The 27,430-nt window shown below is 41.1% G+C and overlaps 1 protein-coding gene across 1 annotated transcript in view; it reads left to right on the top strand.

The window, feature by feature from the left end:
- The first annotated feature begins 275 nt into the window (after window positions 1-275).
- ATP8A2 (ATPase phospholipid transporting 8A2) overlaps window positions 276-27,430 on the top strand; it is a 479,733-nt gene continuing 452,578 nt past the window's right edge. The window contains exon 1 of the mRNA XM_026493019.4: window positions 276-422. Within this exon, the coding sequence (XP_026348804.2) occupies window positions 322-422 (101 nt within the window). The 5' untranslated portion in view covers window positions 276-321. The remainder of the gene's footprint in view (window positions 423-27,430) is intronic.

Here is a 27,430-nt window from a genome sequence, read left to right as displayed (position 1 = left end):
AGGAGGGGGCGGGGCGGAGTCGGCGGCGGCAGAGGCTCCCTCCTCGGCGCCCAGGGGACCGGGGCGGGGGCGGGGCGCGGGAGGGGGCGGGGCGGAGCCGTGAGCAGCTGCGGCGGCAGGTCTCCAGGGGGAGCCAAGGTACATAGGCGGGCCCAGCGGCGCCCGGAGCATCCTTCCCAGCTGGTCCCCGCCCGCCAGCCCGCAGCCCGTGTTCGCTGCCTCTTGCTTGGCGTGACTTCTTTGTGTTTTGTTTTCTGCCCGCGCCCCGTCTCTGCAGGACCTGTTCGTCCTTCTTCGGGCTACAAGAAGGCAGAGGATGAGATGTCCCGGGCCACGTCTGTTGGAGACCAGCTGGAGGCACCAGCCCGCACCATTTACCTCAACCAACCGCATCTCAACAAATTCCGTGACAACCAGATCAGGTAGGGGAAGGCGGCTGAGAGACGCAAGGACAGTTAATTCACAGCTGGGAGGGGGTATGTCTTCTTCTTGGCAGCTTTTCCACACACCTAGCCAGCCCCCACCCCTCTCTCTTCCTCCAACCCCTTCCCTTCCCCCGTCCCCCTAGAGCCCGGCAGTCTCTACCTGCGCTGCCAATGGGGTCATGTGAATACAGCCTTTACCTTTCTCTCCGTGGGATCTGTTCTGCGCTCAGGCTCTCTGTGAGCCCTGAGGAAGTTTTTAGTCTTGTGTCCCTGACAAAAATGAGGTCTCTTATCTTTTCATCCCTGGGCTCCCTCCCAAGAATTCCTCCTAGTCCTGTTTTAAGCCAAATGATAGCTCTCCTTATCAATTTGCACACCATAATGCGGGGAAGTGCTTTATAAAGGAATCCCACAGGTCACAAGGACTCACATTCAGCCCTAAGTGGTCCCCGACATTGGTTATGAGGTCTTTATTTGCTGGGAAACTTTGTCCAGAGTTAGCTTTCATCCATCTTTCCACTAACATTTAAGTGTCTACTTTTCTTGCTGGCTACTGTGTTAGATGCTTTAGCTGTACTGGATCAAGGAATCCTCGTACCTCTCGAAGGCATTACCTTCAGATCAGGAAACGGAGATAGAAAGATGTTAAATAATGTACCTGTGGTGATACAGCTGCTAACAGAGCTGCAAGTAGCACCTGCCTTCCCTGACTACTGCAGCTCAAATTCTTTCTGCCGTGCGAAGCTAGGTCTTTAGGCATGGGTGTTAGTATTTTTTCAAATTTCATTAGACTCTCAGACTTACACAACTTTATGTGAGTGACTTCAGAGGATGTAGTTCTGTGTGTGCCTCAGAACTCCATGCTCAGGTGTAGACGATTTAAATGATCAGGTTACACATAGATTATTGACAAGCTTGAATTCCAATCCAGTGTTTCTGGAAAGCTCTGGGTAAAACCTCGTTGCATGTTTAAGTATTTCATTACAGCATTAGCACTTACATAGGCTGCTTAGCCTGACATCTTTATTGAGAAAGGTTTGGCTGTTGGGCATGATTGTAGCTTGATAGAGTTTGTGGTAGAATAATGGTGCATTTTATATGGAGGTGATACCTTCATTTATTAAGGGAGTGTTAGATCACCCTGGCTTTATTTTGGATTTTAAGAATGACTATTGGGGCATATTCTTCACCTAAAAGTGTAGCCTAGAAGAGTAGCCGAGGTCCCACACAAGAATGGGTGGGCTTGGTTTAAAATACAGAGCATCAACCACAGTGGGTTACTACTTCACACACTCACATGGCTCTAATCAAAAAGATAACAGGCGTTGGGTGTTGGCGAGGATGTGGAGAAATTGGCGCCCTCCATACACTGATGATGGGAATGAATAACGGTGCAGCCGCTTTGGAACACAGTTTGGCAGTTCCTCAAAATTAAATATATAATTACCATGTGACCCACCAATCTTCCTAGGTGTATCTACCCAAGATCAAGGAAAACCTATGTGCACACGAACACACATACACAGACGATCAGAGCAGCATTATTCACAATAGCCCCAGAGTGTAACAACCCAAATGTCTATCAACTGGTGAATGAATAAATAAAATGTGGCCTATCCATACGATGGAATATTACTGGCCATAAAAAGGAACAAAATATAGGTACATGCTACAATAAGGGTGAGACTTAAACATTACGCTAAGTGAAAGAAGCCAGACATAGAAGGCCTCATTCTACTTACAGGAAATGTCTAGAAGAGGCAAATCCATTGAGACATAGATAAGTGACTTTTAGGGCTAGGGAAGCGGGAAGAGGTTGAGAAGTGGGAGTGTCTGCGACTGTATGTGGGGTTTCATTCTGAGGTGGTGATTGCACAACTCTGTGAATATACTTAAAACCGTTTGGAATCCTTTTTTGCCGATACGCTTCCATTTCTTCATACCTTATATGTGTTTCTATTCAATTGTTTTTAAAAAGATGGAAAGGTTACTTTAAAAGAGATTATATCCTGTCTCTTTTTTCTTTTCTTGATTTTGGGGTTCAAGAAATTTATATAGTACTATACTATATATTTTACCATACGATACACTTTAGTGAATGTGTAAGCTAGTGCACACACAATATAAAGATACAGAATTGAAAAATTTTCTTTTTAAATTTTAGGAAGTTTTTGAGTAGTATTTTTGCTTAATTCCTCTTAATTTCTTTGACTTTGGTGTCCATTTAAGCATGCTTACAGTTGAGAAAATAAAGGTCTTTGTTTTGTTTACATTTTCTACCATATGGAAGGTGAAGATTTTTAAGAGCCTTGGTAATGTGGCTTCACTACTTGTTCTGTAATCCAGATGAAAAGCTGACTTTTGAGAGGCTGATTTTATTATCTGATTTTTCAAGTGGCTATCTATTGTATGGTTGCATTTGTACTTTTTTGGAGTTGGGGGAGGAATAAGTATGGGAATATACAGTGGGGTTGGCTAGGAATAAAGTAAGTAGATACCAGCTATTCTATTTAAAGTCTTGTATACGAATATAATTGCATTAGTTGAAATATATATTAAATGTTAAAATTCATACAATTTCTGTGTTCATGGCTTATACTGTGAACATAAGTTTCAGAATACACTGCATAGGATCTAAGAAATTAAAATGTGGCCCTTGCTATTTTGTAAAATGGCTTTTGAGTATTTGCTTCCCTCCACTCTATGTTTAGGAGAATTACTAGTGTTAATGTGAATTCTAGTTTATTAAGGAACTGATTATAAAACTTCTCGGCATTGGGAGAATGAAGCATGAGAGACTATGGACTCTGAGAAACAAACTGAGGGCTTCAGAGGGGGGGTGGGGGACTGGGATAGGCTGGTGATGGGTAGTAAGGAGGGCGCATATTGCATGGTGCACTGGGTGTTATACGCAACTAATGAATCGTGGAACTTTACATCAAAAACCAGGGATGTACTATATGGTGACTAACATAATATAATAAAAAGTATTATTATAATAAAAAAAACAACTTCTTGGCATTAAAGCTTAAGGATTTTATAAAACATTGAGCCACATTATTTTCATACTTTAATATTGCGGAAGTCAAGTCTTATAAAAATATTAATTCTTTTAATAACACTTTTTTTCTTGGCCATGAAAATTTGCTAAAAGTTGATAAAACTATTCAAAGGAATATTTTCATAAAAGGGAGTTGATAAGTTATTTTTTTTTAATTTTTCTTGAGAAAGGTTTAACTTTCTTCTCTTTTTGAGGCAGGGGCATGAAGTATTTATCCCAGATTGTTTACTTCTTTTTTTTTTTTTTTTAAAGATTTTATTTATTTATTTGACAGAGACAGCCAGCGAGAGAGGGAACACAAGCAGGGGAGTGGGAGAGGAAGAAGCAGGCTCATAGTGGAGGAGCCTGACGTGGGGCTCGATCTCGTAACGCCGGGATCACGCCCTGAGCCGAAGGCAGACGCTTTAACCGCTGTGCCACCCAGGCGTCCCCCAGATTGTTTACTTCTAAATCAGTTTTTGGAAAGGAAAGACCAGGTGGGACAGACCCAGGAGTCAAGGGTACTGATTTTGTGGCTGCGATATACCTCAGAAGGCTGGTTTTCTCACTGGCCTTCCCCACCCCAGACCCTCTCTGGCTCGGAGCCTTGGATCATGGTAGTTGCACTGTGACTGCCTTTATGGGTACCTGGCATTTTGACTTCAGAAAAGGGATCAGAGTTTGCTAAGGAGGGACGTGGTTGTCAGGTATTAGGGAAGGTTGGTGAGGGGTTGAATGGTACAATTCAGGACAGGCATTGAAAGTCTAGGGTTAATATTTCAACTCATGTATCCAATAAAGAGGCTGGGCCTGGAGAGTAGGAGTAAGGTCACAGCTGGAGTTGACTGTGGCCTTGGCGCCCTTAGGGTAACTCCAAAGCCCAAGCAATTCCTTGAAATTCTGGGAGGGTCTGCCCCATGTCAGTAGATGTCTCTCTAAACCTTGTTCTTGTTCTTGGCACTGAAAATAACACCAGTGATTGATTTGAAGCTGTAGTAGGTGTAAGTCAATTTTAGAACACTATTGAAGCCAGTGAATTTGGATTATTGTAATTGTGAAGAAATAGGACAGGGTCTTTTTCTCCTCAGCATTGATTTCTCTAGGGCCTTAGTTATGAAGACAATCACCCTCTTCTTCACCCTCTAGAAATGAGAAGTAATTAATGGAATATTGTAATGTACATACATATGTAGTATTGTGTATATGTCCACCTAACAAGATCCCTTTTTTCTGGTGTACAACCTCCTATTAAATATTTTTAATAGCTTTATTGAGATATATTTTATATACCATGTAATTTGTCTACCTAAAGTATACAATTTAACATTTTTTTGTTTTTTGTTTTTTTAAAGATTTTATTTTTATTTATGTGACAGAGACAGCCAGCGAGAGAAGGAACACAGTAGGGGGAGTGGGAGAGGAAGAAGCAGGCTCCCAGCAGAGGAGCCCGGTGTGGGACTCGATCCCGGAACGCCGGGATCATGCCCTGAGCCAAAGGCAGACGCTTAATGACTGCGCTACCCAGGCGCCCCACAATTTAACGATTTTTAGTATATTCAAAGTTGTACAACCATCACCACAATTTTAGAACATTCTCATCACTTGCAGAAGAAATCCCATACCCTTTAGCTGCCCTCTTCCTACTTCTTTGTCCTCCAGCCCTGAGGAACCACTCATTTCCTTTCTATCACTGTAGATTTCCCTGTTCTGGACATTTCATATGAATGATATCATTTCCTCTTTAGTGTTTTAACTTAAATATTAAATGCTTATGGAAAGCCTGCTATTTAGAGCAACCTGTGGTGAATCTTTAATTTTGTATTATCTAAATTTTAAAAAATGTTTAAAGTCAAATTTTTTTTTCCAGAAAATACCTTGAAATTTACTGATCGAAGGAATGAGCAAAGGGATTCAATCAAGATCAGGTGTATGCAGTCTTTTTATGTGATTATCAGCAGGCCATTTGGAATAGTGAGTTTCAGGCTGTGAGGCAGTTTGAAATGAGGTCTTCAAAGCAAGTTGGGCATGTTTACAGATACTCAGTTTTGAATGAGTCATTTCAGGTGGGAGTTCTAGTTAACAAAAATCTTCATTAAAGCAATAACTTGGGCTTTGTCAAGCTATTGCATTTCTTCTTGGTTTGTCTTAAAGGAAAATTGCTTAATATTGTTTTTGCTAAGATAAGTGTAAAATAGAATGTTGCCTTTCTAGAAAAAGGAATTGAGCACCATGTGGTAGGTTTTACAGTGTTGAGGTTTTACAGTATTGTGCTGGGATCTTACTGTCTGAGGGGGCATGTTTGTCTTAAGGACTGAAGGGCTCAGAATCTTCAGATGGCAGTTTGTGCGTGAATAGTGGTGACAGATGACATATATTGTTCTAGATCTAATGTTACTGAGTGCTGAAAGGACGCATGATTGTCTTCCAAAGCTTGAGGAATTTAGGTAGCATCTGGTCATAGCACATAAGCTGCTTAAAACTTAACAGAAACAGTATTAAGGTCCTGGTAAGAATCATAACTTCCCTTTGGTTCACATGAAGATTATAGTTTGAAAAACCAAAGTTTGCATATCTGAGACAGCTATTCCTGTAAAAGTTTGGCAAAAGTAAAATACATAAAAATCCTCATCAAGAGTAATTTCTGGGGCACCTGGGTGGCTCAGTCAGTTAAGTGTCTGCCTTCAGCTCAGGTCATAATCTCAGGGTCCTGGGATGGAGCCCCACATCAGGCTCCATGCTCAGCAGGGAGCCTGCTTCTCCCTCTCCATCCGCCGCCGCCCCCCGCTCGTGCTCTTGTGCTCTCTTTCGTTCTCTCTCTTTCAACTAAATAAATAAAATATTTTTAAAAAGGGTAATTTCTATTGAAAGCATTCCTGTTACCTACCTCAAAACTGCTTCAAGATGTACTATGTATGCTGCTTTTATTGATCTATTTATATATTTTTAATTTGCATATATTGAGGATGTACAACATGATTTGATGTGTGTATACATAGTGAAATGATTAGTCAAGCGAATCTCATCTCCTCACTTAGTGACCGTTCACTCATTCATTTCTTCACTTTTAGTTTAGAGGTAAATACACTTGGTTAATCTCCAAACCAGGCTTGGGTATTTTCTGCACATGAATATCACTGCATGTTGGGCGTCCTTGATTTGTACATAACCAGCAGCAACTGATGCCACAGAAGGTTCTTGTAATTAGAACATTATCAGGTTTACACCCTTGGATGAGGCTTTTGAGGCAGGGACGTTTAGCACGGTATTTCAGGTAACCATTGAAAGCATGAGCTTTCCTGAAGTGTATTTTTGGAGACAGAAAATCGTGTCAGCCTTGGGCCAGTTTTGTATTTGATGTTTCTACGGAAATAGCAAATGTCTAGGAGAACAGACTCACATGGTAATTTCTTTATCAAGTTGACCCTTATATGGATGGATATGGAGTATACCTTGAATTTGATCAAAGACACATCTATGCCATTCTCATTGGTGAAAGTAGGTAGAGGCATTTGGCTTGAGAGTTTTAGCTAGTAACTTATTTCCTTTCTCCCCTACTCCCAAATTTTATTAAGTCTTACTGTCTTCTGTGAGCTTGTGAGCATTTCTGATTCTTACCAATAAAAAGAATTGAGTATGAGGATTTGTGAAAAACAACTTAAAATTGAACCAGAATTAGAGGAGACTAAGGACCTAGGACAAATAAATGTAGCGTGAGTTCTGAATCAGATCTTAGAACAGAAAAAGTGCATTAGTGGAAAAACTGAACTTTGAATAAATGATATAGCTGGATTAGTATTGTGTCAGTGTTATGCTCATATTTGCTGTAGTAATTTTTTTGAGGTAGGTGACATCCAATATTATTTGTTTTGATCTTTATGCTATGGTCATATTAGCATTGTGGGGAAACTGGAGGAAGGGCATATGGCAACTCTTTGTACTATTTTTTGTGACTCTTCTGTAAGGACAAACTTACCTCAAAATATATGAAAAACTAACCAGAAGTGTCTGGGAGAATAGGAACTGAATACTACACTCCTCTCTTTGTGTTGGTGCTTTGGGAAATGTTTGGGTCCTTTGCTGGAGACAGACATGGTTTTGAAGGGATGATGGTCTGAGGAGACCGGACCCATCTCTTGACATGTTTGTTGTGCTAATTAGATGGGAGAATACTTACTCCTTGGGTGTCAAACAGCGTTCCCTCAGATGGCAACACGGAGAGTCTGTTTGCATAACATCTGACCTACTTGTACAGAAGTTGAAAAGTAGGTAGCAAAGTGAATGCAGAAAATTCTGTGGTCAGAGTTTAGTCACGTGAGCTTTTGTGTAGTCCTCTAGAAAGTAGCATCTAAGTGTTTATTCCACTCATGGCTGAGTCACTCAACAGACAGCAAAAGCTTACTCAGAAATGCTCATCAGCATCCCTTTTAAGAGGGACAATGCTTACAGAGAACAAAAGGAGAGGTCTGACCATTGTTGGGGTCAGACATGCAGGGATGTTTTACAGAGAAATTTCCTGAAATCCATGAGGTTGGATTTGATCATTTAAATGCTGACCTACCCTTTTCTCTTAAAGCCAGCTCGTCAAAACTTGAATTGTAGGTTTTTAGCTACACTTACTCTTTTATATTAAATACAGTTAAAAAAGGATGTGGGGTTGAATTTGGGATGTTGTTGGTCATTCTGAGAATTATTTTATGGATCTTTGGTATTTGATACAGAAACTGCCACTCCGAAGGAGCGTTGGCTGGTTTCCGTTTCAGGACTGCCTGAGAGAAGACGTCCACTTGAGAGTGGGTTTATTGCTCTCATAGAAGTTCTAGGTTTATGTCCCTGGTCTCCAGACTGTTTTGATCGCATGTCCCATTAGTAAAACACTCTACCATGAAACTTTAATATGTATATTAAGTATCTGTGTATATATTACTATCATTAGTTATTAGCTCAAGACTCAACGTGCATTTACCAAGGTTCTCAGTTAACAACTGGATGTCAATCCATGTTAATAATTTTGAATGTTTTGAATACTTTTGGGTGACTTCATCTGATTTGATTTAATTATTCTAATGTTTAGCCTAGTAAAATGGATTTGAAGAGCTTTTATTAGGAAGAGAAGCGTCAGTTCAGCTTTTTTCCTTGTCATTTGCTTATTTTCTTTCTTTCTTTTTTTAAATGTTTTTTTATTATATTATGTTAGTCACCATACAGTACATCCCTGGTTTCTGATGTAAAGTTCGATGATTCATTAGTTGCGTATAACACCCAGGGCACCATGCAATACGCGCCCTCCTTACTACCCATCACCAGCCTATCCCAGTCCCCCACCCCCCTCCCCTCTGAAGCCCTCAGTTTGTTTCTCAGAGTCCATAGTCTCTCATGCTTCATTCCCCCTTCTGATTACCCCCCTTTCTTTATCCCTTTCTTCCCCTACTGATCTTCCTAGTTCTTATGTTCCATAGATGAGAGAAACCATATGATAATTGTCTTTCTCTGCTTGACTTATTTCACTTAGCATTATCTCCTCCAGTGCCGTCCATGTTGCAGCAAATGTTGAGAAATCGTTCTTTTTGATTATTTGCTTATTTTCAATCTGTGGTTTTTTTTTTTTAAGATTTTATTTATTTATTTCAGAGAGAGAAAGAGACAGCCAGCGAGAGAGGGAACACAAGCAGGGGAGTGGGAGAGGAAGAAGCAGGCTCCCAGCGGAGGAGTCCGAGGTGGCCAGATCGCCAGGATCATGCCCTGAGCCAAAGGCAGACGCTCAATGACCGAGCCACCCAGGCGCCCCCTGTGGTTGGTTTCATTGCATGATTCTCAAGCCATTTGTTCTTGGGAGGGTAGTTGAGCTGAAATAAGCTAAATTACTCCATAAACGCACCTAACTGGATACAGAAATGGAAATATGTAGTAATAAGTGGAGCGAACAGACGGGAGAGGGTACCGCTATCACTCCTCGTTGGTCCTCTCAGGCCACTGTGAATAGCATTGGTGGCTTAGACAACATTCTCTCACGATAATAAACACGATTTTTCCTGTAGTTCTAGAGACTGGAAGTCCAAGGCCATTAGTGGCAGCATGGTCAGGTTCTGGTGTGTGCCCTCTCCCTGGCTTACAACAGCTGCTGCCTTGCCATGTGCTCACATGGAGAAGCGAGAGACCTAGCTCTCTGGTATCCCTTCTGATAAGGGCAAAAAGCCTGTTATGGGGCCGCATGCTCATGACCTCATCTCCATGTCATCACCTCACAGAGACCCCATCTCCAAGTACCATCGCATTGGGGGGCAGGGCTTCCACATATCAATTTTCAGGGGTTCATTGCATCCCCAACTCCCTCTCTCCTGCTTAGGGAGCTTTCCTTCATACCGTATTACGTAGGACCATGTGGGGGCCCCAGTGCCAATCTATTCGATAAAGGTCATTAAATCTCACTTATTGGAGGTGCACACACATGTAAGCTGATTATCTCTTCCTACCTTCTACTTTGGAGCCACCGGCTTTAGGTTTTCTCCAAAGAACAGAGTCTATCTGATCTGACCCATTCCAGTTTTGACTTCAGACCTCAGCAGCACTGAGACTGATCACAGCAATGAGACTTAGCACCATCTCTAACCCAGTGTTTGATATATACCAGAAATGTACTTCAGTGGGGCGCCTGGGTGGCACAGCGGTTAAGCGTCTGCCTTCGGCTCAGGGCGTGATCCCGGCGTTCTGGGATCGAGCCCCACATCAGGCTCCTCCGCTATGAGCCTGCTTCTTCCTCTCCCACTCCCCCTGCTTGTGTTCCCTCTCTTGCTGGCTGTCTCTATCTCTGTCAAATAAATAAATAAAATCTTAAAAAAAAAAAAGAAATGTACTTCAGTCCCCTTTTATCAAGCCTGCTGAATTGGGGCTGGGTGCTTGGCTGCACTGCAGGGTGAGGCAGCCAGAAGAGGGGCAAGCTTGCAGGTGGGTGATCAGTAAGCTGGCCTGGAGGAGGAGTTAGAGGTCAGCCTGAAAGACAAGGTGTGGTTCATGTGGGGAGGGCATCATTGGTATGGGGAACGGCACATGTGAAGGTGCAGAGGCGTAGAAAAGCTGAATGTGTGTCTTTCCAGCAAGGATGTGGAAGCAAGCAGGGACATGGATGATATGCTGTGAGAAGCTAGGCTACTGGAGATGGGTTAGGTGTAGCCAGGAGAAGCTTGGTAAAGCTCAAGTAACAGTATTGTATTTGTGCTTGAGAACCTTCCAGCACACTCTGCTATTTAGAGCAGACTTGAGTTGTTGTAATTGTCCGAGATGAGGTGTGCGGCTGTAGCATTATAGAAGCATAAGTCACTGGGGTGGTTAGATGGGAAGTCGTGAGTGGGTGGAGGAATAGACAAGCCTGGTCCTCATGGTCCAGTTTTGGGGGCAGAAAAGGGGGTGACACTGTTTCTCATATTCTGGAGGATTTTTTTTTTTAAACTCTACTGAACAGTGAGTTAGGGCAAGGTCATTGACCTCAAAATAGCACAAACTTCCCTTTACCTCAGTATTACCCCACCGCAGGGGATCAGAGGTATATATGGTGACCTCTGTTGGCCTAGTCGTGAAGGTGTGGAGCTATCTTTTTGTCTCCATCTTCCAGCAGCAAGGTGGCAGCAGCACCGGCTCTACCAGAGAGTCACCCCAGCTTCTGACAGATTTTCTCTACCTTGAGATAATGTTTGATTCCAAGATATTTGACTCAGTAAGCAGACACTATAGTACTGTACGTCTTAGACTGGTAGGAATTTGATGAGAGTACGTGTATAACCCAAGATGTGGTATTAGGTATACTGTGTCCAAAGGGTAGCTGAAAATCTCCTAGTGATCACTAATGTTCCTTTCTGCAACTCGTGTTGCTCACTAGCCACTTACTTGGGAGCTCGTACGTTCAGTTGATAAGCTGTAATGGGAGGGCGGGGGAAGGAAAGTTACTTGAGTACTACCCTGTGCAAGGGACTGAGTACACAAGGAGTGAACATGCAGGTTAAAGAATAACAAGGCAGATTTAGGGTGTTAGGGGCTTTTGTATATTTTTTCTAGTCTGCAACTTCTACTGGCAAGCATGCTGTACTGAGAGCATAACTGAGATGTGTTCGAGTGTGCACGTCTATATCACCATTCTATCAGGAAATGGGCGGCTGCTTTTGGCTGTATGGAGAGAACAGAGTCAGGTGTAAGTTCACACCAAACTCACTGAGACCTCCCTCTGCAACCAAACACCAGTGAAGATTCTTGACCACAGAATGGTGAAAACCTTATCCTTGGTGCAAATGGAGAACTAGAATGTTATTGAGTGGTGAATGTAGAGTCTGTATCTTTCTCTCCCTCCCTCTTTCTTCCCCCCCTTCCTTTCCTCTTTCCTTCCTTGTTCTGGACAGTCAGCTTTTGGCCATTTGGCTTGTGCTTTGACTCTCCCTAAGGAATACTGTCTATCACATTTAATTTGAATACTTCATCGTAGATTCAGTTATAGAAAGGAATATTCTTATCCAATCTAAAATATTACTCCTTTTTTGTATTCCAGGAAAGGGTGGTGGTCTTGAAAGTATTACTGTCTAGTATATGAAACGTGTTACCAAAGCCCTGCAAGTTTAAAAATAGAGCTCTTTATTTTGAGACAGTAAGGTTATTTGCTGAGTAGTATTGTAATTACTTCCCTAGTATTCCATCTTTGTTAAAACTGTCTCATATTAATTTTTAATGTTACTTTTATAAATTAGAGTTTCTTAATCATTCTAGTATTGATGTATCAGTGAATTTAATTATTTCATATAATGACTATGCCCAGGGCAGACAGAGACATTCACTTCTCTCGGTATTACTGTTTTGCCTGCTACCAGTCATCAGTTTCATTGCTACTTGTATTTTTATAACGTTTTGTTCACTACATAAGCTTAGACATTACAAGAGATATAGTTTTAAATATAGGAGGGAGGGAGTGTGTGTCTACCATACCACCGGTATTCTCTATATGGAGGTCTTGATGTGGGTTAGGCATATTTGTAAGCCAAGCATTGTAGAGATTATAAAGTCGTGGAACTCCAAAGCAAAAAATAAATGTAATGGGAGATTCCTACTGATGCCTTGACCAGTTTTCTTCCACCACTTTGTGTAAACGTATTCACACTTATGCACACCCTGAAATTCTTACTTAATGCTTATAATTCATTTGTCCTACACATGAACACGTGCCTATGTTGGGAACTTATTAAATCCCCTGGTAAACCAATCTAGGCCGTTCTTACTTGATGGGGAAGTTCTCCCTTTGCACTGAGGCTTCTTGTGATTCCCACATATAAAAAGCAGCAACTGGCCCATAAGGAGCTGTAAAGAGTTTAGTCACTATAACAAAATATTCTGATATCACATTTGAATTAGTATTGATGAACTGTCATGCATTTAATAGTGCCCTTAATCTTTAGTGTAATAGTCATAGACTCAGCTGTAGAGAAAGGATTTTAGTATCGTATGAATTTTGAGAAAATGCAGAGACAGCTGGAGGTGGTCAGTCAGCAACCGACAATACTTTCATGTGTTTCTCTTCCAATATCTTCGGATCATGCATTCCTAGTTTTGTGGTCCATTTGCTAGTATTTTCTTTGGATGGCACATGGGCACACCACAATGTTTCAAAAATACTTTATCATATGTCATACACTTAATTAGATAAGCTGTTTTTAATACAGTGTTGGGATTTGTGAGAGAGTAAAGTGTCTTACAGAAATCAACCCGTTATATTTAAGGATTTTGGCATAGTAGACTATAAGAAACTTGCAGATTTTGATTTTAAATCCTAAAACTTCTGTAAATAGTTGGAAAATATTGATTTAACATTCTTCGCAGTCAAATGTTTTCTCACATAGCAGTTGAAGATAAATTGTTTTTTGAACTATTGTGCTAAGGGACCTCATGAGTTTTGACATTTTGAGATATTATGATTAGAAAAAATATAATAACTGGGGAGCCTGGCTGGCTTAGTCAGTAGAGCATGTGACTCTTAATCTCAGGGTTGTAAGTTCAAGCCCCATGTTGGGTATAGAGATTACTTAAAAATAAAATCTTTAGAAAATATAATATCTAGCCTTTTTAAAGAAACTCCTATGGTTTTTATTTCCTGAAAATATATTGAGTATTTTAAAAAAATAGAACAGCATACAGATGGGTCCATATACACCCATGGGATACTGTTTATAAGAGAAGAGAGCTGTGGTTGAGTTCTACAGGAGTGCTGTAGTTATGTAGTAACTTCTACTGTACTTGTGAGACTAAAGATAGTCTCTGACTAAAAAGTGAATTGTCTTAAAATCTTTTTGCCAAGGTTTATGTACCTAAAAACCATCCAGTGCATTTTTGTGGAATCCTCGCAAAATACTATCTGTGGTGATATTTACTTTTGCCCTCAGTTTGTCATTCTTGTCATGTTTGCGTGCCACAGGCTGTGCTGAGCTTCTCCTTCCCTGTTGCCTGCGTATAAAGGTCACTTGGTTGGTGAGACCCCAATCAATTGGTCACTTTTTCTTTTCTTTTCTTTTCTTTTCTTTTCTTTTCTTTTCTTTTCTTTTCTCTTTTCTTTTCTTTTTCTTTTTTCTCTTCTCTTCTCTTCTCTTGTTTTGTTTTGTTTTGTTTTGTTTTTTATGTTACGTTAGTCACCATACAGTACATCATCAGCTTTTGATGTAGTGTTCCATGATTCATTGTTTGCGTGTAACACCCAGGGCTCCATGCAATACCCTTCACTGGGCTAGCCCATCCCCCCACCTCCTCCCCTCTGAAGCCCTCAGTTTGTTTCCCAGAGTCCATAGTCTCTCGTGGTTCATTTCCCTCTCTGTTCCCCCCCCCTCCATTTTCCCTTCCTTCTCCTAATGATCTCCCTGCTATTTCTTATGTTCCACATATGAGTGAAACCATATGATAATTATCTTTCTCTGCTTGACTTATTTCACTTAGCATAATCCCCTCCAGTTCCATCCATGTTGAGCAAATGTTGGGTGATCATCCTTTCTGATGGCTGAGTGATATTCCATTGTATATATGGACCACATCTTCTTTATCCATTGGTCTGTTGAAGGGCATCTTGGCTCCTTCCACAGTTTGGCTATTGTGGACAATGCTGCTATGAACATTGGGGTGCATATGGCCCTTCTCTTTACCACGTCTGTATCTTTGGGGTAAATACCCTATAGTGCAATTGCTGGGTCATAAGGTAGTTCTATTATTGACTTTTTGTGGAACCTCCACACTGTTTTCCAAAGTGACTGTACCAACTTGCATTCCCACCAACAGTGTAAGAGGGTTCCCCTTTCTCCACATCCTCTCCAACATTTATTGTCTCTTGCCTTGTCAATTTTTGTCATTCTAACTGGTGTAAGGTGGTATCTTAGTGTGGTTTTGATTTGAATTTCCCTGATGGCTAATGATGTTGAACATTTTTTCATGTGTCTGTTTATGGCTCACTGTTTCTAAATCTTACATTGTAAGAAAAATCTAGGTTTATTTGGTCTGGGGCAAGGCTGATTTCTGTTTGAAACTAACATTCCAGGGGATTCTGTTGAAGGTGGTCCTCATTTATGGTCATCCCCAAGCTACAGTGCATACTTCATGGGATTATTGTGAAGATTAGTTAAGTGAGTTAATATGTATAAAGCATTTTATTTTTTAATTATTTTTTTTTAATTTTTTTTATTATATTATGTTAGTCACCATACAGTACATCCCTGGTTTTTGATGTAAAGTTCGATGATTCATTAGTTGCGTATAACACCCAGTGCACTATGCAATATGTGCCCTCCCCACCACCCATCACCAGCCTATCCCATTCCCCCACCCCCCTCCCCTCTGAAGCCCTAAGTATAAAGCATTTTAAACAGTGCCTGGCTGGGTGCTTTATGGATTTTGATGTTATTGTCACTTGCATTTTAGATTATATGTTTGGCAATAACTCTCTCACCAAGCTTGTTACATATCATTTGAGTTAAAAACAACCAGGTTTTGAATTGCATTCAGGGGGATTAAAAAATAATGTGCAAATTGAGTAGGATGAGTGTATTTAAGGAACAAACACAAACATTCTCTTTTTGCAGCAACCTGATTAAGATTAACTTTAGTATTTGCCGGAGGTTATCGTGGATAATTTTAAATTATTAAGTATTTACTGGAAAAATGGCAATGGAAAAACTAGCAGTGTAAACTATGGGGTTTTTGTTTTGTTTTGTTTTGTTTGAATTGCCAGAGAGGGAAGGTAATTAGGTCAAGTAAAAGGGCAAACGAAAATTACTCTAGAAGTCTTGGCTCCACCAGTGACTAGCTGAATGACTTTTCACCCATAATTTCTCTGAGCCTGTGTTTCCTCACTTGTTGGGTGGGAAGCATACTTTCCTTGACTGCTTGCCATGTAGCTAAGTGAGGTTATAAATGTGAAAATGTCCAGAATGTAATGCACCATGGATATTGTATATCCCATCTTCCGTAACCTATTAGATAGGCTTATTGCTCTTTTTAATGGTGGTAAATACCCATAACATAAAAATTACCATCTTAACCATTTTTGAGTATAGAGCTCAGTAGTGTTAAATACATTCATATTGTTGTATTACCAATCTCCAGAACCCTCTTCATCTTCCCAGAGTAGTGAGACTTAATGTCCATGAAACAAGTCCCTGTTCCTCTACTTCTCCGGCTCCTGGCGACCATCATTCCCCTTTTGGTCTCTATGAACCTGATACTCTGGGTACCTCATGCAATAGTCCTATTGCTCCTTGAGATTACAATTCTCCTCTGCTATGGGGAGATCTGGTTCTCTATCAAGTGGTCAGTTTCCATCCTTTAATTCTTGTTTGATTTGTCTCCTGGCTTGTTTGATTTGTCTCCTGGTTTGATTTGTCACAGTGAACAACATTAAAAAAAATAGATCTAAACGTTTAAGGGAAATTCACATGATTCTTTTTCTTCCCCACTTCTGCAGGGTGGTTGACTTTATCATGCCCCTCCTTCCCTGATGATCCTGGGAAAGGCGGGAAATTCTGAGACCAGGATGGAAAACCAGAGGGCTGAGGAGGGAATGTGGGGGGATTGGCATGGGGTTTTAAGCCGGATCTGTTTTGTCAAGTAGGTGGTTTCTATGGCACAGCTTCAGGCTCTGCCTTCTTCACTTCTACCACGACTGCCGGCCTCCACACCCATTTCCCTCCCATCTAGACTGTTGGAGGTGACGGGTCCACAAGTAGTCAAGGCGCTATGCTAGTCCCTGTTCAGTGACATTGCTACTTCTGTTTTGTCTTCAATAAGACACATGAAGCTGTTCTCCTTCTCTCCCGGGTTGACTGTCCCAGCTCCCCATGTCCCTGTTCATCCTGCATTCTGGCGCAGGGAGTACTCCTTCGGGCCTTGACTCACAGTACTTTCCCTAGAGTGCTCTCTTTTTCTACAGAAGCTTTTCCACCTGGTCAGTCCTGTCTCTTAAGGCTCAGGTCTCCTGCCTCTCCAGCATGTTCTCCTTTGTCCTGCATCCTCACCCTTTAGAGGTTGAGCCACCCCTGCCCATGCCCCAGCTTTGCACACTCTTTCGTTGTGGTACTTAGCACAGTGCATCATATCTATTTTTGTGTCTCTGACTCTCCAGCTCTGCTGTATCATCCTTGATAGCAAAGTCTGTCTGTTTTATGCTGTGTTCTCCCAGCACCGAACACAGTTCTGGCCAATAGGAAATGCAAAATCTTGGCCGAATGACTTTGCTGTACAGGTGAAGGTCAGAATTGCACAGAAAATAGGACTTGGCTTAATGTGTTGTTCTAAGATTTGCCTTCACACTTAATTGCTTCTTGAACAGTGCAGAACCCCCAAAGCAGTTACTTAAGCCTCAAAAATTGATGTATTATGTGGTTTTGATGTGCTTTTATATATAAAGTACTCTCACTAGGGGGCTGCTGAGTTAAATGCTCTTAATGTCAATTCTTCAGATTTAACAGATTGATGTCTGCCCTCAAATGCAGGTGCCTTTGGGATTTAATGTGATTGCTGGCATCATTAGTCATTTATATCAGTTGAAGTTTAAAATTTGTTCATTCATCAGATTTATTTTTAATACCTAGTACATACCGGTCATTGTGCTTCGTGTTGGGGATATGGTGGTGGGAAAGCAAGACCTCTGCATTTATGATTCTATTTCTCTTGTTACTATTTTTTTCTTCCCTTTCCCCATAGTTCTCTTTAGCTTTCTGGGTAGGTTTGAGAAAGAGGACTTAGAGAACACATGTGTAGCCCCTTCTGCTTTTGAGCCCAGGTCCTCAGCCTCCTAAAAGAGGAGCTACAGGGCGCCTGGGTGGCTCAGTCGGTCGGGCATCTGCCTTCAGCCTGGGTCGTGATCCCAGGGTCCTGAGATAGAATCCGGCATTGGGCTCCCTGCTCAGCAGGGAGTCTGCGTCTCCCTCTGCCTCTGCTGCCGCTCCCCACTCTTCCTGCTCTCTCTTGCATGCGCGCACTCTCTCTCCCTCAAATAAATACATAAATTCCAAAAAAATAGGAGGGGGGAGCTCCAGGAGAGTGAGAGCAGCGTTCAGGTGTGTTCTCCCCAGCCGTAGGTGGACCATGCCATCACTCAAGAGGTTGGCCCATTTATACTTTCATTTCCACGGCACGTCCTCTTAGGCTCACTTTGGGGTGCAAATAGCTCCCAGGCTAGAGAGCCAGGGCTCCCACATCTGTACCTGCACCTCCTAAGGAGAGGTCGGAAGTGAGGCATGGGCCAGGCAGAGCTACTGCTGCCAGCCTGTGCTCTCACCTCCCAGACCAGGAAACTAACAAGAAAAGGTTGCGTGACTTGCCCAAGATCCCACAGGCTTCCCAGGACCCAGGAGTGACCTGCCTGAGGTGCGAACATGAGACCGCCTGAACGGTTTTTATTAGCCTTGTGCACCAGGAACTGTAGGCAATGTTGGCAATAAAGATAGTCTCCCTCAGAAAGTCTTCAGTTGAACTAAGTTCTAAATAATTGCCGTGGTTATTATTTCTTCTGAAAGATTTTATACATATGTATATAATACATGTGCTTCAAATGAGCATACTTTTATTTTAAATAAGTACTGTACTCTAGATAGAAGACATTTAGCATGTCCAGGCATGTACATAGGCTAGATTAATAATAATCTTAAAATTGGGGTGCCTGGGTGGGCTCAGTCACTTGCTTAAGCACCTGCCTCTTGCTCAGGTGCCCCCACTTACTAGTTTCTTGACAGTTATTGACATAAGTATCCTAGCAGCCAATGACCAAAGGATTAAAGTTCAAACTGTTATGGTATAATATGTTTGAATAAATAGTTGTGCAAAAATTTATTGACATGGTTACATAAAATTTAATAAAGACAATGTTTGCTGTTGAGTCTTTTTTTTCCTCGTCGGTTTTGTCTTTATTTCGTGATTGTTATTGAAAGTAATTTTGTAAATTAAGGAGGGGGCTATTTTAAAACCAAACCAGGGGCACCTGGGTGGCACAGCGGTTAAGCGTCTGCCTTCGGCTCAGGGCGTGATCCCGGCGTTATGGGATCGAGCCCCACATCAGGTTCCTCTGCTATGAGCCTGCTTCTTCCTCTCCCACTCCGCCTGCTTGTGTTCCATCTCTCGCTGGCTGTCTCTGTCTCTGTTAAATAAATAAATAAAATCTTAAAAAAAAAAAAAAAAAAAACCAAACCACTCTCCTCTGGGTGTCAGACACACACCGGGTGGGTGGGTCACTGCCTATAGCTGGCATCCTGGTGAGCCAGCCTTGACCTGGCTCTGGACTCTCACGTGTCCCTGACCACGGAGCAGCAGTTGCTCCTGCCCTTGTGTCAATGTATGTAGATGTAGCACCCTATCTTCCAGGCTTTGGTTTCTTCCAGGCCTTTTCAAGGTCTCTTCCAGTTGTGAAATCCTGTAGTTGAATGGATCGTAAGCTGGGGACCTGGCACGGGCAGAACAGTGTTTGGGTTGACCTGTTGGCCAGTTATTGCTGTGACCCTCTACTCCTGCTGGTCCCCAGGGCCTAATGCAATGGGAGCCAGTTTCTCTTGCCCATTGGCAAAAGTTCAAATTAGTCCATGGATGTGGTAATCTATTCCCTGCTGCTTTAGTCCCTGGGACTACGAATGAGGGAGTTATTCTAGGTTTCCGTCTGCACTTGGAAGGAAGATGTATTCTCTGTAGGATCCAGAGTTCATTTGTTGAGACTTCTTAATTACATTTTTCAAGTCTATTTTCTTAGTCTATCCAATTAGTCTGGTAATAGCATTAGTCTCCCATTACAAAGTTTTTGATCAATTTGCTTATTATTTTTGTTTTGCATCTTTTATCTGCTGCATTATTTAGTATATAGCATTTGTCTCACCAGTGGTAACATAGTTGTAATTAGTATTTTGGCCTTTGTTATTTTGGTTCTAAACTTCATTGTATGTTAATATTACAGCCTTTGTTTGCTTTTTGTTCATATTTGTGTTGTATGGTTTTGCTCATAAATTTTTCTGTGTTGAATAACAGAATCCCCTCAGAGATCCTTTTTCCATTGAGTAGGGGACTTGACCTATTTTTATAACATCTTGATCATTTTGTTATTTTTGTTTGCTTACCTTTTCCTTGACTCTTGGGCTTGGTTGATGAAATTCATTGTGGGATTACTAAACAAATGGAAGAAACTGGAGCAGAGCCATCCATTTTGGCCACATTGACCTTGCAGAGGGTGTGGGATAAGCAGGCAGGTGTGTCTAGAGAGGGCTGTGGTATAGAGATTGGGACTGGAGGTGGATTTGGTGACCATGAACACAGTGGTGGTAATTTGAGCTGTGGAAGTGGAAAAGATGGGATGTTGAATAAGGCCAGGGGCAGAACCTTAGGGAGGATCCCTGTTCAAGGATCCAGCAGTGAAAGAAAACTAACCATCCAGGGGAGAGGTGATAACTAGAAAAAGAGGGCTGCAGAAACCCAGGATGGCTCCTCATGGAAGGAAGTAATGGTGTCAGACATGGGCAAGAATCCCTCCACTGTGACAGTCAGGTCACTGAACAATTTCTGTTAATGAGAGTGTCAGAGGCCAGGTAGTGTAGGTTAAAGGCTAAATGAGAGGTGGGAGGATGGCAGGGGGTTAGGGTAGGGTGGAGAGTTTGAGGACGTGGAAGGGTTGGATCAGCCAGTAGTGCTTGGGAGAGGGAGCTGTCCAGGCTCAGTGGCACGGAGAACTTAGGTGACTTTGGAAAACGCACATAGGTTACTTTATGTGAAGGGACCCACTTAATTTTGCTTTGTTGAATACTCTACTTTAGTTTTTTAATCTTTTGTTGGGGGAAATACCACATGGAATCAGTTTGAGTCTGTTGCTTTTTTTGTGGATTGTAGGTATAGTTTCCAAGTGGGGGCTTTGTGTATATTGGGGTGTGTGTGAAAGCTTTGACCTTTCCACCATTGCAGAGGATTCTTGCTGCCAATATTGAATCATTTATAAATATTTTACTAGGTTTCCTAGGAACAAAACCATGCTGCAAAGGGTATAAAAGCTTGTTTGGCAGAGATGAATGCAGGAAGGATTTATGATAAGAGGGGGAGAATGTAGGGAACACAGCTGATTATTTTTTTGTTTTGTTTTGTTTTTGTATTTTTCTGTTTTGTTTTTAAGGGGCAAGGATGCTTGGTATCTGCTGGTTTTTAGAATAGCTGTTCTGGGACTCACTGGACCTTCATCTATGTTTAAAAAAACTGAAAACACAAGGCTAAACATTGATCTGAAGAGTCTGATATTTTTATAGCTGTTATTTTATTTTATTTTATTTTATTTTATTTTATTTTATTTTAAATTTTTTATTATGTTGTTAGTCACCATATAGTACATCCTTAGTTTTTGATGTAGTGTTCCATAATTGTTCTTAAGCACAGTTAACTTTACCTTCCTATATATTTTCTCAGACATCTTCTATCTGAATCCTTCTAGCAGTAGTAAAGTTGACACTGATGATTTTAGCAGTGATGTCAGCAAATACAGGGACCAATGGGTTTAGTGTATAAGTGCCACCATGTTCTTCCAGTCCCCTAGTGGTCTTCGCTAACTAGCATCTCTGGGGTTAGTCTTCTTTCTTTTCAGAGCTTCACTTCTTCTATTTACTGTTCCTGTTCACAGAGTGGGTTAGCTGTTTCCTTAGATTTCTCTTGAGCTAACTGTCTCCCACAACTAACACCTATGTGGGCTTATATGTTAATGGAATGTTATTATCTATTTTCTCCATGCTGCACATGGCATCCCTATGACTTAATTATTTTATAGTTGGAAGTTTGTACATCTTGATCCCTTTCACCTATTTTGCCAGTCCCCCTCACAACTATCTCTGGCAACCACCAATTCATTCTCTGTATCTGAGTCTGATTTGTTTTGTTTTTTTTTAGGTTCCATATAGAAGTGAAACTATATGGTATTTGTCTTTCTCTGACTTATTTCATTTAGCGTAATACCCTCTAGGTTCATCCATGTTGTTGCAAGTGGCAGGATGTCCTTTTTTATGGCTGAGTAATACTTCAGTGTGTGTGTGTGTGTGTGTGTGTGTGTGTGTGTGTGTCTGTGCACGCACGTGTACCCACACCACATCTTTATCCATTCGTTTATCGATGAACACTTGGGCTTCTCCATAGCTTGGCTGTTGTAAATAATGCTGCAGTAAAAGAGGGTCAGCTTTTTTTTTTTACTAGACTATTTTAAGTTTTATTGTAAAAGGCTAATTCTACAATTAAAGACATAATGCAATTGCATGGTGTCCTCCAAATGAATAGTTGTTGAAGAGGAGACTATGTGTGGGGAAAAAAGATTGAGAACATCTTCAAAAATGGTTGAGTAAGTTGTGCAGTCCGGTTGACCTCCGTTTCTCTGGACCTGCCAATTCCTTGCCATCTCCCACTTGATTGTTAGACGAATGCATAGTTTTTCTATCGATTCTTATTTCAAAGCCCTACATGAGATATGCATTAAAAGGGAGAAACCATTTTGTTCTCAGGTTAGTAAACCCCTGACAGAAACAGTTTTTAATTAAAGAGATTTGAAAAATATATATAAAGGCAACTTAATCTAAATGGACCTCAACTTCCTCACTAGAGAAAATGAAGTTGATCTTACCTGTGAAGGGATTTTTAAACACTAAATACATGATGCAAACCTCCCCCCGCCACACACAAACATACACAGGGAATAGTGTCTGGGACACTTGGGATTTTCAGTCAACACCGTCTTTGTTGTTATTGGTAAAATGGGAAGTAACGGAAGCTTGGTGATTGTCGTGTGATAGGACCACTGGCAGCCCTTTGAACAAAATTCCATTTCTTGAGAAATATTTCTGTCAACCTTAAAAACAACATAGTTATTCTATTAGCAAAATGAGTTTGTTTAGGAATAGTGGAGGAATTGTGATTCAGGACAAGCAAACTGTGGATTAAAAACATAGGCAAGTCCGAAGAGACAAAGGGAGGGTCAGATTTTATTAGATTTTAGAGGTAAATCAACACGGATTAAATTGGCTGCTTTGAGGAATTCTTCGAAGTCTAAGGCAGGCCGTTAGTATCAGAAAAAGATGGAGGGAATATTGTGTGTGATTAAAGACACTGAATGAGCTTTTATTTCTTGGGAAGATTATAAGCTTCACATTTCAATGTAATACCCATTTAGACTGAATTAAACATAGAGTAACTAAAGTTACCACTTTTTAGGATTGGTTTAGACATTCAAAATAATTGTTAGTTTTAGGACTAATCATTGCCTACTGAATTTCTGGCTAGGGAAATAAGTTTGAACAACTGAATGAAAATTGAACTTACAAAGCCTAATTTGGTTTAGACAAAAGTTTATTCAGATTTAAGGGGAGAATAAAATTTTGTTTTCAGATAAATTCCTAGGAATATTTTTGATTTTATGATATTTTTCCTTTAATGGGAGAATTTATGGGTATGTTAAGCCAATGAAAGTGAATATCTATAATTTAGGCCATTGTTTTTTTCCAGGTCTCCTTTCCTTCTTGAAGATAGTGACATAAAAATAAAACTTTCACTCTCTGGTACTTGTTTATCATAATTGTTGCCTATTTTACCTGACTTGTAAGCTGTATACCCACACATAGGGATATGCACACTGAATGTTGGGTATCCACCGGGGCCAGGCATCATGCTCTGCACTGGGGACCCAAAGGTGAATTGGTTGGGACTGGCATGGCAGAAGAAAGAAGCAGATGCTTTAGCCATCGTGTGACAGACATTTGTGAGAAGAATGTCAGTAGGAGGTCAGCAAATATAGCAGTGATATTTGTGTGCCTGACTAGAATTTTAGACGGCAGACTTTCATTAATAGGATTTGAAATTTTATCTGTAAAATTTCTCATCATAGAAATCAGTAAGCTTTGTAATTTGTAAAAGGACTCTATTCCTTCAATAATCATCCTTCTCACAAAGTGTTCTTTTTCTATACGTGAGTGTTTCTGGTAATCACAAGTTCTCAAATGATACTACAGGTTTACTCTCTCAGACATGCGCTCTACTTTCTTCTTGTACTGATGATGTGCTTGATAGTTAAGCCTCTGTATAAAAGTTTTCTTTTTGGTTATAGGATAGGCCGATATGGATAATGCTGGCTTTGTTAATAATATACCTTGGCCAAGCTCAGAAGATAATGTTGGGTGAATACAGCTAGTTTCAAAAGGTTTTTCTTTCCCTGCAGGTGCGTTGGAGTAAAAATTTGAAGGTAGAGGTTTTGGAGAACGGTAGTAGTAAGATCTAACATTTGTTGAGAACTTATTGCATGCCAATTGCGATTTCTATTGACTCAGTATTTAACTCTGCTACTTTATAGATGATGAAAGTGAGGCACGGGGTGATAAAATAACTGGCTCAGGGTTCTCTTAGTGTTGGGGAGGAAAAATATTCCTTCTAATCCTCTAGGTTCTTTGGCTGGTCTAATTAAGTTAACATAATTAGATTAACAAAAAAACCCCAAATTTAATTTAGTACTTATGGGAGACCCATAAAAATATGGTGCTCAAGTGTAAGTCATGCCGTTGAGGCCTATATATATATATATATATATATATATATATATATATATATATATATATAGTATACCATCCTGAGCTGAGGGATGGGACAGGGGCTCGGGGCTTCAAAGGAGAGGAGAGTAATTCGTAGGACATAAGAGCAGATCTTTGTTAATTCAGTGACCATACAAATAAGTCATTCAGATAAAGGTTATCTCTAGTAATAGTTCTCTCTCTGAGCCAGGCCCCCTATCTAAATTCTTTTAGGTAGTTAAGGGAGAGAAGAAGATTTTTCTTGATTGCCTTCAGCTCAAAATAATCTGTATGCCCAACTGGCATATTTTGGGGTCATGTATTCTGCTTTCCTTCATAGCAAACCCAGCTGTCTGGCTCTAGATCTCATGCTTTTAGCCACATGCCACATCTATTACTGGAATGATACTGAGTCCTATATCCAGAGATAATTCATATGCAGGTATTGATGATATTTTGTTCAAATCAGAACATGAGACCATGGACACTTTGCCTAAGGAAAATCAGACCGAGATCCCTTACTTTTGACAATAAAATAGTAGCACCACATGGGAGAGGGTAAATGTCCCCCAGGATCCATTCCCCATTGCCCATCCCCATGCTAGCTGTTGCCCCTCTATTTGGCCTAAGTGGGTGGCCTGAAGTAGTCAGGCCAGCTAGGGACACAGACTCTCTGATATATAGCAACTGCCATAGATTAAATGCTTGTTTCCTTCAAAATTTATATGTTGAAATCTAATCCCCAATGTGATGGTATTTGGGGGTGGGGCCTTTGGGAGGTCATGAGGGCTTTAGGGATTAGTACCCTTATGAAAGTGATCCCAGAGAGCTCCCTCACCCCTTGTGCCCTGTGTGGATACAGCTGGAAGACAGCTGTCTCTGAACTAGGAACCTGGCTCTCATCAGACAATGAATCTGCGAGCTTCCAAAACTGAGAAATATCTGCTGTTTATAAGTCCCCCAGTCTGTGGTATTTTGTTAGAGCAGCCTGAATGGAATAAGACAGTATTGCATCACTAAATTCCTTACACAATGTTTAAGGAAGTCTTGGTGCAAAGGCTAGTGTATTCCAATAAGGAAAAAAAAAAAAACCCTAAAAGAATATGGACCTTGGGTGTAGCTTACAAAGGTGTAGGTTTTTGACCCTACAACAGATGTAGTTCCTAGTTCTTTTTTTTTTTTTAAAGATTTATTTATTTTTTCAGGACAGAGAAAGAGCACAAGTGTGGGGGAGGGGGAAAGGGAGAGAGGATCTCAAGCAGACTCCCCCCTAGTGCAGAGCCCAGCTCAGGGCTCAATCCCATGACCCATGGGATCAGGACCTGAGCTGAAACCAAGAGTTGGACGCTCAACAGCCTAAGCCACCCAAGTGCCCCTGCAGTTCGTAGTTCTTAATCCATGTCTGTGTATTGTTTCAGAATATGAGATTTGGAACTGAACATACTTGGTTTGAATCTTGGCTTAGCTGTTGACTAGCTATGTGATCCCAGGCAAGTCCAATATCTTCTTTGAGAGTGTTTCCATCCTTATAAATTAGTAGCCAGCAAACAGATTTGTTCCAAAGGTTAATTGCTGGGCATATGTTAATTACTAAATTGGTGGGCAACAATTCCTCATATGGGCACTGTCTTCTACCATTCAGGAGCTATATAGCTATTTTCTCACTCTGCCAGAATAGGTACCCATTCTCCTCTCCAGTGTATTCTTTAATATTTGTTGAATACTTGAGTGTCTGATTTAGTTAGGAAGATACAGTAAATGGTAAACTTCAGATTGTAACAGAGGCTATCAGGAAAATAAGAGAATGTAAGGAATAGTCAGGGTGGGGTGGGGGAAGATCAGCCAGTGTCTCCCTGGAGGTGATATGTGTATCAAGATATGAGGAAGAGAAAGGACCAACCACCTAGAGAAGAGCGGTGGGAAGGATACTGATTAGAGGGTAGGAGCAGAAAATGGAGCAGCTGCTCCTGGTGAGATCAGGGAGCTGGGGAGCCACCATCACCTTTAGGGTTACCCCAGCTATTCACAGCAATGTGTTCTTAACCCCATGGTCCTAGGGCAGGCTAGCCAGGACTCCCCAGCGTAACAGTCCCTCGGTTCACCAAGGTGCATGCATCCCAGTGGGTAAGAGTAAATTATTTCCTTACAAACCCTTCCTTTTAAAGATACCAAGGTGCCCTCCAAAAGTGCACTGCCTAATGCTGTATTACTTTGCAGTATGGTAAAAATAAGATTCCCTTTTCCTTGAACTTGAATTGAAGGCACAGTAGAGTGAATGAGATGCCGCATGAGTCATTACAAATTTACTAGAGTGTCTAAGCCCCTTATTCCCATAGAGAAGCCAAGTGAACTCAATTATATTTCTATAGAGCTTTCTTGACAGTGTAATTGAAATACTCAGGTGTAACATGAGAGGATATGCATAGAAGCTCTATCTCATTTAAAAAGCACCTTTAAATTTACCAAAGAGATTTAAATGGCTTAATCAAACTCAAAAAAGTCCTTGGTGTTACTCTGTGTGTGCAGATCGGCTCTGTGAGGTTGTTTCTGTGGAGGCTTCGTGCAGCGCTAGGGAAGCAAACTAAAATGGAGTTAAAGTGGAAATAGACTATGAGAATAACACCCAATACTTGAGACCCAATAGAAATCTTTATATTTTGATTCTTTTGAGGCATAGATACATTCCATATGCCATCTTTGATTTGTATGCTTTAGGTATTTTTCACATCTGAAAACTTCAAGTCTTTTTGCCTCGGATCCATGTTTGTATTCCTTTGACATATTTGACTCCTACTCTGACACTTTTAGTTGTGTGTTTGGGTAGGAAGGGGGAATCCTAAAAGCGACACAATTTATGTGTTTTAATCAGGTATAGTGAGACAAGCAGACACAGGACTGATGTTGGAAGG

This window comes from Ursus arctos, unplaced genomic scaffold, assembly GCF_023065955.2.
Source record: "Ursus arctos isolate Adak ecotype North America unplaced genomic scaffold, UrsArc2.0 scaffold_10, whole genome shotgun sequence".
Lineage (NCBI taxonomy): Eukaryota > Metazoa > Chordata > Mammalia > Carnivora > Ursidae > Ursus > Ursus arctos.
Note: the sequence above shows the minus strand (reverse complement) of the source record. Positions and strands in the feature narration are given on the sequence as shown.